The sequence below is a fragment of the Micropterus dolomieu genome, linkage group LG21, assembly GCF_021292245.1.
Source record: "Micropterus dolomieu isolate WLL.071019.BEF.003 ecotype Adirondacks linkage group LG21, ASM2129224v1, whole genome shotgun sequence".
NCBI lineage: Eukaryota > Metazoa > Chordata > Actinopteri > Centrarchiformes > Centrarchidae > Micropterus > Micropterus dolomieu.
Genome location: NC_060170.1, coordinates 11,642,222 through 11,657,077, shown reverse-complemented (window position 1 = coordinate 11,657,077; position 14,856 = coordinate 11,642,222). Strand labels below are relative to the sequence as shown.

General features: G+C 38.1%; 1 protein-coding gene across 1 annotated transcript in view; it reads right to left on the bottom strand.

The window, feature by feature from the left end:
- Positions 1–14,856, bottom strand: part of LOC123959826 (kinase suppressor of Ras 2-like) — a 59,043-nt gene that overhangs the window by 4,212 nt on the left and 39,975 nt on the right. The window contains exons 11-17 of the mRNA XM_046034126.1: positions 12,888–12,936; positions 11,624–11,985; positions 7,575–7,671; positions 7,342–7,475; positions 5,005–5,139; positions 2,128–2,257; positions 12–1,380 (exon numbers count right to left, since the gene is read on the bottom strand). Of these exons, the coding sequence (XP_045890082.1) occupies positions 1,234–1,380; positions 2,128–2,257; positions 5,005–5,139; positions 7,342–7,475; positions 7,575–7,671; positions 11,624–11,985; positions 12,888–12,936 (1,054 nt within the window). The 3' untranslated portion in view covers positions 12–1,233. The remainder of the gene's footprint in view (positions 1–11; positions 1,381–2,127; positions 2,258–5,004; positions 5,140–7,341; positions 7,476–7,574; positions 7,672–11,623; positions 11,986–12,887; positions 12,937–14,856) is intronic.

Here is a 14,856-nt window from a genome sequence, read left to right as displayed (position 1 = left end):
TCTGCTTTTACCTGCCTAACAGTCACATCATTACATGAATCTTAAAATATCCAAACCTTAGAACCAGGCGCATTAGCAACAGGTCTTTAATCCATTTAGGTTTCCAAACTATTTTATAAAACAGTTTATACACCACTCAGAAACCTAATGTGTAATTTTCAGTACTTTGTCACTGATTAGGGTCTACAAAGTTCATGGAGACTACTGCACTCACTATACAGCAGTAAGCTTTAGATTTTAATCTGTATCCATTATATTCTGTGTCTACCATTAGCTATATTATATGATATATTATATTATATTATATTATATTAGCTAAGTAAATAACATTTAAATCAGGGGAATAGGCGATTGGGGGCTCAGTTCTCTGGCTCTGATAGCATTTCTGAAGAGATTGACGAGATACATTTCAGTGTCAACGATTTCACAGAACAGCGTCAAGTGAGGGAGTCCTAGTCTGACCAACGGCTTTTTCTCCCGCAAAGTTTTTGTTCAAATGTCTCACTTATGTTCTCAGGACATATTCAAAGCACAGGCTGATGAGAGAAAAGTCTCCCATCCAAGAACCGCGCCAACACATCGCCACACAAACAGGGACGCTGGCTTCTTCACATTCAGTGGTACAGTTTAAATAAGAGGACTTTTTTTAAGTGAAAATAATTTCAGACAAACATATAACCTGTATAGACATCCACACATGAGAGACCATGAGGTAACACTAACAAAATGGTCTACACAGTTGACAGACATAAGGAATGGCAAGACAATGTTGTGAAATTATACAATGCGTGATGTACAACAGTTCATTCAAAACAAAAAGAAGACATGGGGGAAAAAAATCTACATTTGTACTCAGACATGTGTTTTTTAAAGTCCATGATGACGTGATCAGTCGAAAGTTACAAGCAAGATACATCCAGAAAATAAATCAAATATTATGAAAGGATCAAGTCAATAGTAAAAGACAAAAACGATAAAGGAAAAATATCCTGCATGGTTTAAATCAAACCAAAGAAAATATGAGTCCCGACTGCTTTGAGAAGCTGGACAGTCAACTTATCTGTACACACACATGCCAACATTCCATGGAAATACACACAGCACGGGCAGTTTTCATCACTGGGCTGGCTTTTGGATTCAGTGCATTCTTTAAGGAGGTGGGTTATTTATGTGGAGTTATGGCGGCTGTTTTTTTTATAGTTGCAGACTGTTTTGCTGTTTTGTGTCCCTAACTCATTTGACATACTCAGCTGACTTCCAGAAGTGCCCTGGGTGGGAAAGGCGACGGTTCCGTTTTGGCAACTTTTCCAGTAAATCTACCAGCTTGGAGAAGCTGGGCCGCTCTTCCTGCTTGTACGCCCAGCACAGAAGCAGAATGTCCTGGAAAAGACAGACAGACAGATAGACAGATAGATAGATAGATAGATAGATAGATTCATCAACCAGGATTTCGAATTTAATCATCTTGATGTCAGAGGGAATGCGTAATTACTGAGTGTCGCGCAAATAATAGTTCTTGTTTTTACTTTCTAAAACTGAGCCGTAACACACTTTTCTCAAATATTTATTTGGCCCGCTCACCAACATGGATAGCATTTGCAGCAGCAGAAATGGATGAGGAAAACAGCTCGTGGAGGCAATTAAGGTACTTGAAGTAGCAAAATTTTGGTACAAAGAGCATAGATGCCTAAACTACATGAGCTAAGCCAAAATGTCAGGAACATGGAAAGAATCCTGAGCTGGGTTTTAAGTGTTTTTTTAAGTGTGTGACTTGCCATGCCATGCTAGCTAATGATGGCAAATTGCGACTGGAGGTGTTTCAAGGAGAAAAGAGAGGTGGAGGAGTTTAGCAAGGTGAATCAACCAAGGAGGAAACCATGCTGCACCACGCATTGCAAAGACGGGAAAGGCCAATACCACCAGGGGAGAGGCGCACGTTGAATGTTGGATCAGACTGAAAACCCCTGGCAGATAATTGCATGCCAGTTTCTAATTGTCTTTAAAAAGTGTTTTCAGATGAATTTTCAGTTATGTGTGTTATTCAGTGTGATGCTTCAACATGAAAAATGTTGTAGAATTGATATTGAGTGACTCGTAAATTGTGACCATTTAAAAAGACAAACTTACTGATATCTCCTTCCCCATGCCAGTTTGGGCCAGGTTGGGCTTCATCCCACTGCCTATCTGCCATATGATCACCTCTGCTGGCTGACTCTTGTAAGGCCACTCACGTGCATGTAACTCATACCAGATGGTGCTGTGAAGACAGAGTAACAGAGCGGGTCAGTGCTTTGGAGTGTCTAGAGGATAATACAACATCACAACACCTATAAACCATCAAACCCAATGGTTTTTGTATTGTGATCTCTGCAAAAGCTTGAATTTTGTTGATGAATGTTGTCTCTGACACCCCAAGTTATGAAGAATGACTTCATCCAGAAGTAAAAAAAACCAACACATTTTAATTACTTACCATACAAAATTAGCATCCACCACCCTTCCTGTGCAAATAAGTGGCTGTTTTAATTCTGCTCCTGCACGTCAAGTTTGAGTAGGATAAAAATAGCTCTTTGCCAGGAGTATGGGGAGAAAATGACAGCTGATTGTTGTTGAATATGTAAAACAGCCATGAGGGTCACCTCCAGGTAACACAAGGCCTAACAGAGCAGCTGGACATTGTGCACTAGCGCTGCACTCTTCTTCCCTTTAGAATGATATAGCGACAAAACCTCCATATGGGGGACCATCTGAAAATGTAATTGTGCTAGGAGAGAGCAGGGTCCACCCCCACAAATGAATCAGTAATGGCAGCGGGGGAAGAACAGGAGCTGTGTGATTTCTAATCAACTTAGGACAAAATGTAAAATTGGACTTTAGAGGGGGGGGGCACTTTTGGTTTGAGAAACCTGAGTGACACTCAGAAAAGCAATCTGTATGTAATAACTAAGCGAGTCCGTGAGATGATTTGGGTCAAAATGAGTAAAATACCACATATCATTGACAAAAGCTGGTGCTTGTTATATTTTGGGGAGTTCTGCTAAAAGATAAGAATACTGCTTTACCGTTAAATAAATTACGTTAATTACTCATTTAGAAATCAGCTGTATGATGGTGTTAACTGGGCGGGAAATACTCGATTTCTCTTAAGCTGTATCTGTAAAAGCTTCAAGAAGCTGGAAAATTAGAATGATGAATTTTGATGATGAATAACACTGATTTTGTTTATATATGGATAATTACAATCTCTTGTGTACATGAAAAAAAAATCATTAATCCTTTATTTGACTTGAGATTCTGATGTGAATAGTCAACTCTTGAAAGTGTGACATCAGGGATCAAATACCTTAAAAGATTGTTTCTTTTTTTTTTTAAGTCTATGTTAGTACAAAGTCAAATGCCATATTGAGGTTAAAAAAGTTGGTGTCTGTAATCATCCCTCCTGTCCATACTGGCTGTGAATAGATCTTTCTGACAATGTAAGAGATGGGAGCCAAAATCCAAACATTGTGAAAAATAGGGGATTTGGTCCTAACTTGACCAAATACAAGTAATTTTTGTGCAAGAAATGTTTCTTTTCTCATTGTCATATTTGATTTCAAGAATGTACAGTAGTAAAAGTTGTACTGTAAGATTTAACAAGACCAGGTATAATGATGTAGAAAATGCTTTCATCAGAAATCATATTCTAGAAACTGTAATGTAGAATTGATAAACAAAACATGTCAAAGCTTTACAACTCAACGGCTCATTAACTACTTAAGCAGATTATCTTGACTGAACATGAAAATATTGCATGCATAATACATAAAAGAAACATGTTAGTTCAACAGCTAGAAATATACTGAATATGTTAGTATACCTTAAGTTGATATGAAAAAGTCATGTTAGCTTAACAAATAAGTAATAAATAATTTTCAGAGAAGCACATTAAACAAAGTCATTGGGCATAGCAGTGCCTACACACCTGGTCTTAATTTATTATTATTTATAATATACCTGACCTAAAATAGCAAATAAATGTCTAAGTTTAGGTAACTGGTTACCAACCATCTGGTCAGATTGATGTAATGCATTTCACTGTCGTCTCTTAAGCGACTGTCTAAAAATGACTGCTGTGGGGAGGTGGCTGATGATTGGCAGAGTTATCATTATCACGCAGGTTTGATATAGGCTATGTTAGAAACAAATGTGTTGAAACGGAGTTGAAAGAGTTCTAAGGAAGCACTGACTGTCTAGCAGTCTCTCTGCCACTGTCGCGTGGTTTCAGTGTGAAAATGTGAAACGCACATTTTGAACAAGCGCGTCACATTGGCCCCCATGAAAGGGCACTGCACTAGGCAGTTTAAATTTCAACTAGTTTCACTTTGTCTTGGTTTGCGTCAGTTGATCAACTAAGCTTCCAACTCTTCTCTCACACCCACATGGGGGAAACAATCACGAAACGGCATTCTCTTTATCTACTCCAATCAGCTTCTCTGCTCTCTCACTGTCTTCCAACTGGCATTGCTTATATCTGCACCATTCCCTCCTCCAGCGTCATCATAACCAAGAGTCCATTCATAAAGAATGTGTGTCTGAACTGTTCCTTAGAATATGGGATCTTATAATCAGGTATATGAGACCAAGTGAAGTCTATGTCAAAATCTGATATTTTTTAAGCAATTAAGTTTTAAAATTGGTAATCCTGCTCTCATTAAATTGTTATAAGTTGGGTGTCCAAAGTCTGACAATAACAGAAGAAAATTTGTCATTCCCAATACCACATATTGTTACATTCTCATCTATAATGAGATCTGAAAACCTGTTAATGAGTTGCCTCTTTGTCATGTGATGTGGAGTTTTAGGAGACTGCTCTGTAAAAGTAATTAAGAATTTATTGAATATACACACATATGTGGAGTTTGCAAACCCTCTCTGTCAACAGTGTGCTATGACTGTCCAATATCAGGCTCTGTTATTGTCCGGACAAAAAAATGGGAGGGCATCAGGTAGAAGGACCCTTACCCAAAAGCAAAGACATCTGACTGTTTGGAGAAGGGAAGCTTGTCCTCCTCTGTGTCCGGAGACAGCTGCTGGATGATTTCAGGGGCCAGGTGACACAGCCAGCCGTTGGGGATCCTCAGTTTGTCCTCTCTCCGGCTGCAAAACAAGGAAACATGGAGATGGAGTCTTGTCAGGGTTTATTGATCTGCACTATCATGCTTCCAAGCCATTAAATATGTTACACTTCTGCATTTTCATTACACTACATTGTCATTGCAGATACCAATAATAAGATAAGCCGGGCTGTTGCTTTTAGTGCAATTAGTGTTTCAGAGAGTGTGAGCACACAAGCTCGCTGGCAAATCATTGCTGCAATTCCCAGCTAATTTCTGTACCGATCATCTAAGTATATATTATTCTTGTGTTTAAACCTTTACAGAGTGTCTGTCCATTTACTAAAGGTGCCTATGGGTTCATCATTCACAGTCTGTGTGAAACATCAATTTTGAGGTACGTCAGATTGTGCTATGAAAGTCTGCTGCATCGTAACGCTATGATGCAATGAAAAGAAAAAGAACATGTCAATAACTCACGTTATGTGCTGTGGGATATTGGTCCTCAATTTCGGACCACATTAGGATTTCAACACAGTTGGTCTTTGGTCACACAGTGTTAAGGGGAATTAAACATTTTTATTATATTGTGCCCTCCAACTTTAGTAGTTAAGTTAGGTAGCTAACTAACATTAACGTTACATTAAGAACAGCCTACATATTTCTGGATTTGTTTTATGATTGGAAAGGGAATAAATTGTACTTCTCCTTTCGAGCTCTCTGGATAGCAATTGTTATTATTACAATTGCCCCAGGAACAGCGTTTAACCATATCTTGGAAATAATTGGGAAAAAAAGCTAGAAAATGACTCTTTAATTAATGTTTTTTCTCAGATGTTTAACACATACACAAATAGAAACTTAAAAAATACTAGCTGGTTTTACTGGAAGTTAGGTACAGTAACTGTTTCTTAGCAAACAATTGTCTTTTTGTCGTAATGATGTTGACAAAATACAATGGGCTACAAGTTTAAGAGGTGCTGCCAGATATTTAAACTTTGGACAGCGCCAGCTGGCTGTGTTGCTTGTTGAAAATCTTTATGCTAAGCTAAGATAATAAATAATAATTATTATATTATAAATATTATAAATACTTACTTAAATATCTTAACTTTTTATGTTTGCCAATTTCTGTAGATACTGTAGCCTACCTAAGCTTACCTCATAACAATATGATTTATTTTAGATTAATTCAGCTGTAATTTGATAATTATATATTGTAATTATGTACAGTGAATATAATCCTGCTGTGCCTGCAGGTGTAGATGTATTCAGACTGCTCACTGTCCTGCTCTCACTGGCCTTTCACTACTTACAGTTTCTGGAAGGTTGATGAAAGGCTTGGCATCATGAGGTCAATCTCGAGTGGATACAATATGTGATTACTGGTTTGCTCAGCCATGGTAAATGACAGAAGATATACTCTTTTTGTTAGTGGAGTAAAACCCAATTTATGGCTTGTTGATCGTTACCAGTGATTCACTGTTTCCTTTGTATGACATTTCTCTTTGTACTCTCTGTACTGTCAGCTTTATCCAGCCACTGTTGAATTTCTCTGCTCATCCTTGACCCTGTTACTCTTTTTGCCTTCCTCTTGAACACCTCTCTTTAATACTGTGTGTCTTCAGTCCATCTTTACTGTTGTCATGGAAGAAATTCCCACTGAAGAACACAGATTTCAAGCGATTTACACCAATTTAGGGTACATGATCGCACTCATGAACGTTAAGCTTGTTAAACTGACAAATATTAATATAATAATATATTTAGTTTCCTGTCAAAAAGGAGGATATAGCTAATTGCCCCCTGATGTTGGCCTATTTTGTTTTAAAAGATAAAAGGTAAAATAGGGGCCAGTAACAACCCTTGACATGACCAAACACACATCTGTGCAGGAAAACTGACACAAGATCAAACTATGAACAGCTGAAGAGAAACAGCTTTTTAAAGGTTTTTATTACTTAAAATACAGTATGAATGGAGACTACTGACCTTTTCCAGTTCGGTCCTGTTTCTTTTATGGTAATTAAATATACATCTTAAATTAAACCTATTAAACAATGTAATTACCGATACAAAAAAAAAAAATTTAGACTATTTATTTCCTCTCAGTGTTTTGTTATCCCTGCACCATGCATGTCAATACTGTTATAATAATGTCAGTCTGTCTCCAAGACAAATTCCTGTATTGCAAATGCTGAAAAAAAACCTGCTCCTGTCTCTGGTGTGTATTGATCAAAATTACCTGCCAGCCTGCAAAACTCCAGATATGGTGAAGAGTCCAAAGTCGGTGATGACAACTTTGCCGTTGTCATAAAACACGTTCTTGGACTTCATGTCTTTGTGTAAGATCCCCTTAGCATGAAGGTAGCCCATCCCCTGAGGACAGAGAGAGAGAGAGAGAGCGAGATGTGACTTTTCTGTAATATGATGTGTACTGCAGACGTGTTCTGGGAAATCAGTGTTGAGTTGTTTCACCTTGACCATCTCTTGTGCGATCTGTCTGGTCTTGTTAACATCCAGGACAACCTTTGCATCGCGCACCACAGAATAAAGTGTCCGGCCTTTACACAGGCTGAAAGAAGGGAAAAAGACAAGAACAAGATTTTAAGTTACTGTGTCAAGTCAACCCTGTGGAGAAATTTATTTTTTGCAATTTATTTGTTTGAACAAATAAACAATGACATTCAGCCTGAGTTTGCCACTAACCACACTGGTCTGCTTTTACAATCATTTACTGTTGGTCTAATCCAGTGCACATTTGTGTAATGATTTACTCATCACAGTGCCAATGTTTTCCCACAGTTGCCAAAGTGACGGATCACAAATAAAATAAAATAAAATGAGTACCCCTCGTCCACTACTGTCCTAAAAAATAAAATATTGCATCATCAAGCTGGGATTGAAATTAGCTTAAAGCCTTTCCATTTGCCACTGCCTTTTAATTAAATAAATTTGGGACTATTCTTTCATATCTTTCATTGCAGTGTAACTGCACTTTGACACTGATTCTTCGGTTTATTCAGTTTTATTCATTTCATTAATTTAGCTGTTATTTATCTTCTATTTTAATGCTTTTCATAAGTGTATTTTTATAGTGCCTTTTGTTTGAATTTTATGTCTTGACAATAGGCTAAATTAGCTTTTCTGTTATAATGAGCAATTTCTTAACATATTAAACAAGATAAGAACATGATGTGTAGACTATATAGCTCATTTTTTTATTAGCTAAATCAAATGTATTGTATTGTTGATAATATATTTTATTTACACTGAACTGCTAGCATTGGTGGCTGTGTAGCAAATTTTTGGACACTTTTCAGCAAGTGGGAGATATTGTAGTCATTAGAAATTCTCATATTCACAATTACAAACTATGATCTGTAGTATATGAGGTGAACATTGAATAACAATAGACTGCCTTTAATGATGTGACACATTTATTTTCTATTGCTGGGAGTAAGGATTGTGGACTGGCACCAATCGTTCACCATGATGTCTCTTTCTTGGTTACTTTGTTCCCAAGTTGTTCAAATACAAAATATTACCACAATGTTTAAGCTAACCGCTTCAGGATTCAGAGTAAACTTCCAGTGTGGAACCATCCATAGTTGGAATACTGACACAGTATATAAAATACTCTGCTACAACGAGATACCCTTTATCTTTTTAGTTCGCACATTGCTGCATGCACTTAATTTAACGAGTCATCTTTTAATGTCCAATGTGTTTTTGTCACACAGGCTTACCTTGAAGTTTACATGTATGAGACTGTTAGTGAGTTAGAGCAGTTTGAGATGTTGTTAAAGGATAAAATGTCATCATTCTGAACTGTACGTGGGCCCACTCTGTGCCAGTAGAGCTGTTACACTGTGCCTCTTGGAGGTGCTGTCATATTTCTGGAGGGGTGCCATCACAACGGCGTATTAATAGACAGCTCTGCAAACACCCCCTGTCTCACACCCGAAGCCCTCAACCCCGACTGTGCCACGCAGGTGACCAACAAAGGACCTGAAGCCAACAATTCATGCATATTCATTCCCAATGTTGACCTGACGACAGCTGCATTTTTAGCAGCTCTCTTTCCTCAGGCTTGTTTCAACACAGAACTGCGGCTTATGGCTTTAGTGTCACATCAGTTAACACTTTTACGTATGTCTTGCGACAACAATTACCGCAGTTTACCTCAGACAAACAGGATGTGTATATGCCATAGTAAGTATACAGAGGCAGCATTTTATGGTACTCAGCTGATGAAAAGGTAACGAGTCCACCTCAACACGCTGAAAATCACCTATGTGCTTTGAAACGGAGTAATTATGCCATATCCATAGATAAAAAGCCAGCAGTAACATCACAGATGACCCTGTGTTCTGACCATACAGAACAGCGAAATCTATCCACAGTCACCTGTGACAAATGAAACAATCGAAGAAAAAGAAACAATCAATATTTATGTTTCCGCTAATGCAACCAGAAAACGCTCATCCTTAACAAATCAATAAACCACACTTAAGTTAAATTTTACAGGTTTGTCATGTTGTACTTTGGGCTGCAAGAGTATGATATAGATTGCATGTTTTAGTTTCTGGTTCTTTTTTTACTGTGTAATAGGAGAAGCAGAGTATTGGTGGATAACAATGCCACCTGTTACACTGACACTTGCTATTATTTTCTGCAATCAGAAGTGAGGATTTCTGTAGAATCAGCCGGCACTTCTATCAGCTCCTCTGCACCTAATGACAATTTCATCTGGAATCAACTACAGTCACAAAGACATTTTCTCTCTCATTCTTAACAGAGAATTAAAAAAATGATTTTCTGATAAACTAAAACAGAATAGAGCAGACGCAAATGGGATAAATAATTTTCTTTTGTGAGACATCCTTCTTTGTTCACAGCCTGTGTTGACAATAGGAGAGCAACAAATATCCAAACAGTTTTCCTTTAAACATTATAAGCTGTACTAATTAACTGAACAAGAAAGTATTCAATGAGATGATCTTTAACAAGAACACATCCCTTGTTACAAACGAGAAAATACTAGCTGCAAAAAAAGTGAACACTAATCCATGAAATAAATGAAGATGTTCACTATGTGAGAGAATTCATTCAAGCTGACTCCTACCCTGTGCTGTAGTCAGTCGTACTGTAGTCAAGACAAATGCAGCAGGGGGTGTGGGTGGTTCATACATTCAACAACATAGCAGTCTGTTCTAATCATAACCCCGCCATGGTTCATTGTCACCCACTCTAAACTCATCGCTCCAGAGGGGGCGGATCTGTGGCTGATCTAAAGTGAGTCCCAGGGGAGGCCAAACTGCTACCTAACCATAGAACAACTACTCAGAGTTCAGAGGCAGAGCAAACCACAGATATCCGAGCTGTGTGTGTCAACTTTCAGGGGACTTGGTGGTCAGCAAGAAACAAGTGAGGAACAAATGGTCACGTGAAGAACACACGAAAAAGCAATGTTTTTTTGTTTATTATTTTTGGAGATTACAGTGTGTTTATACACATTTCTATTTGTATATATGCACCGTATTTTTCACTGCAAATCCAATTATCCAAATATAGTTAGTAGTAGTAACTTTATTTAAATATGTTTTAATAAATTCCTGCAGTATATTCACCCTTACACTAGACAAATTCCACATAATGTTTTCTCTCTGTAGGACCTGAAATTCAATAGCACACATTTAGTTAAACTCACGCTATACTGCTTTTTATAATTATATTCAACTTTTCATGTTTTTAGGGATAAATTTGCTTTTGCTGCCTTCTTTATATTTGTACTCTTAGATGCTGTTTGTGCACTGTGCAGCAAATGATTGATAACTAACGCTTCAGCACAATGTTATGCTACATTAGCAGGTTTTGAGTATGTAGTTCAAAAACGTCAGTATGAATCCAAAAAATGCTTGATTTTGAGTGTGTTGTTGAGGGACACCCTTGTCAATGCAATTAAGAAGGAAAACAGAGCTGCTTGGAAAAAAAACATACATTGTAAGCAAATGTAAGTGAGACAGTATTAAATCTTGAAAAAGACATCTAGTCATTTCTATGTGAAGTTTAATTCACTGTGGCAAGTCACAGTTTGAGTCCGTAGTACTTACTTACTGGTCTAAAAAATGTACAAAATAAAGCTGACTGTTGACAAACAATGTAATTACTGATACAAAGTCTTTTTGTGAAAATGTATTTATTTCCTCTCAGTGTTTTGTTGTCCCTGCACCATGCGTGTCAATACTGTTATAATAATGTACATCCTGTATTTCTTATATAGCCTACTGGAAAAACAGTATACTATAATGATTAGTATATAGTACATACTGAGTAAAGCTTGCTAAGTCAACTAAGGCAAAACACTGTTATTGGTTTTATTCTTTTTTGAAGTGTAACAGTATTTCTGGACAACAAACTGGACTAAACTTGTAACTATGAGACAACAAGTTTAATTTACAACACCTGTAGAGTTGATTTCCAGGCGTTCTGAACAACACAACCTGTTACATCTTAATCCTTACCTGGTGATGATGGCCAGATGTGGTGGGCTCATGCAGGCCCCCATAAACAGCACCACATTCTCATGGCGAGTGTTACGGTAGGCCATCACCTCACGCTTAAAAGCCTTGAGCTGGTCCTCATTGTCGCGCTCGATGTCGATCAAGCGGATGGCCACCTCACCGTGCCAGCGTCCGTGGAAAACTTTGCCGAAGCGTCCCTTACCGATCATCTCCCCGATCTCCAGCTGCTCAAACGGGATGTCCCACTCCTGCAGGAAGATGCTGGTCTGGCTGGCCTTGCGTGGGAAGTTGCGAGCCGACAGAAGTGAGAGGTTCATCTCCTCGAACTCGTCACCAGAGTCCTCATCGTTGCCCTCCTCATTCTGTGGGAAGGCAAAATTTATCTTTGGTTTTGCATTTCACAGATTTACAGATTTTTATTAACACAAAGAGGTGGTGTTAAGATATTCTACTGAGATGTCAAATGCTTAGATTCTGGCAAATGCCATTCAGCAGCTGGAGGATTACAATCTGCTAAAACTTCCTCCAAACTAAGCCTTTAAGAGTTTCAGAGGTAAGACATACTGTGTATATACATATCAGCAACATACATATTTGTTTATTTACAGATAGTAATGCTTTGTGGTGTCATGTTATTTTTATACTCTGCTACATTTGCAATTATTCTGAACCTTTTTTTCTGACAACAATGGCAGTGAAGTCATAAGAAAAAAAATCTCACACTCTTCCCAAGGTACATACTCCATAAATGTGTCAATAAATATGTCTTCAGTACTGTTTAAACTAAAATAAATATGCTCTTGCATATTTGTAAAAAATGTTGCCTCTTTATGAAATAGCATCACATTTTTCTGTGTGCTTTTTAAATACTGACTGCTGTTTAGGCCATTACAAATAAACTCTGCAGGACTGAAAATGACCTATTCATAGATGCCTGCTGGAATATCATTCAAGGCAACCTGCATCACATTTTCTCACTGTTAACAGCAATGATGTTTTTTTCTGTCTTGCTGCTTTCAACACGTAACTTACCTGAAGGCTCCTCAGCGAGCCAAATTATGCTAAATGAGAGAATAACGCAAATGACTGCGACAAGTGAAGGTGAGAGCTGTATCTGTGTCTTCATTTGGATTCACAAGTAATTTATGATATTACTGACAAAAATGTGGAGAAGTAAAACAAGGTGATGAATGACAAACTTACAGTCACGTGCAATCAACAGCATCCCAAAGGTCACAGATAAGAGAAAAAAAAAAAGACTCACGTCTGATGTAGGTTCAACCTCGATTTGAAGTAAAGGGTTGCCTTCATTCCTAAAAGCAAGAAGAATAGATGTAGAAATGAATCCTAGAAAACAGCGTAACTAGAGTAGGTCTCCTTTGACACATAGAAATGATAAGCCCATGTGTTTTTTTTACTGTCTGAGACAGGCCCTCATTAAGCCTGGGATGACGTCATTAAGGCCAAAGAAATCAAATAGAGTCGGTCTCTTTTCACACATAGAAATGATAAGCCCACATGTTTTTTTATTGTCATTTTTTTGCTCCATTGATCAGGTTTTTAAATTGATCTTGGTTCTTTATTACCAAAGCGTGAATGATGTTAGTACGGCTGTGTTCTAAGTAAGGCCCTCGATCATATTCACGTCAACACTACCGGACAGATAAATGAATAAAATGTGGACAGAATAAATGTAAGAAAGGGTGGCATTTTCTGACCCAAATTTTTTATTTCACGCCTTTTATAAACTTTCAAATGCATTTGTGCCCTTAGCCCCTATTAAATTTTGATCCCAGCATGTACACTCACACCTACAGCGTGTGTGCCAAGGACGCAACACAAATGAACCCACTTCTCCTCTTCAACCCATCCACCTATGTCGTCATAACTGGCTGTGTAACATCAGTGTGTAACCTTTCACAACCTTTCTGTGGTATATTAACAGTGGTTTGCAAAGCAATCCTGAACTCTGGGCAATGACCACAGGTGAGGCAGCGTATAAAATGCGATTCCTGTGGCGCCAAGGGCCCCTACCACTGGTTCGATCTCTGCTCTAATGAGGGGTACCTGCCGGGTGTTGAGGTCTGAGACAGGCCCTCATTAACCCTGGGATGAGGCCATTAAGGCCAAAGAAATCTGACAGTTGCCGCTGCAAGAGCATACAAAGATGTGCGAAAGGTGGGACAATAGCATTAATTAAATCAGAGTAATATGGGTTTCATAAGCGTGCTAATGTATTCAAATTTGTGAAAAGGCAGAGAACGAGAGACTGTGAGAGTGATGAGCAAAATGGTGAGATTGTCCATCCAGGAGATATCGTATTGAGCAGAGACTCAATGACACCAGGGTTCAAGATGTCAGTTTTCACTGTTTTTTCAAGAGATGTTTTCATTATTATCATTATTTCTAAATGTTTAGCTGCATGTGACTGCTTTAATTTACACTGGGGTATGATTCCTCTGCTCTTGAGAAGCCAAGGTAAATATTGTGAAGGTTTTATTGATCAATAGCATCCAGAAATCAGTTAAGAAAAGTGCAATTCTGCCTAAAGTAAGTGAACCAAAGGCTGTCTCTTAACACTATTTTCATTGTCCTTCCACTATTTACCATTTTCATCTTCAGGAAATGTGTGATCATTGGTCAGTTTGGATTCAATAACATGGCTGTCACAGTCACCAGACCCAGACTTTAAATGTATTTGTTCAGAAGAGATTCTTGGCCGCTTTAGTCAAACCATTTGGGGCACTTTGTTCCTTTCTGATGCAGCCCTACACTAGAACACCTAAATCAGTACTAGCTAAGTGGATCCATATTTTGCTGCTGTACTGACATCATCATTTTGATAACGATTAAACCATAATCATTATGTTAGCAAACAACAAAATTATAACCAAGGTCTAAGCTGGCAAAGCCACATGGGAGCTGTAATTGTTGAAGGCTTGACAAAAAAAATATTGTTTCATGGTGAGCTACACAGATTTTACTTACACCGGTATACCCATTTGGCTCAGAGGGGTTGGCAAATAGCACCCTGTGGATAAAATCTCAAAATTTGACACCCACAAGCGTCTACCCACACATTGAAATGGAAATTGTTCCCTATATAACTTAATATATGTGTACAGGGGTCTATTACATTTAAATGAAAATGACCATGTTGTCTTCACTGAGTTTCCTTCCCATAGAGATTAACACAGTTGCCACTCATTCACAATCAGCCCCGGTGTGCATCC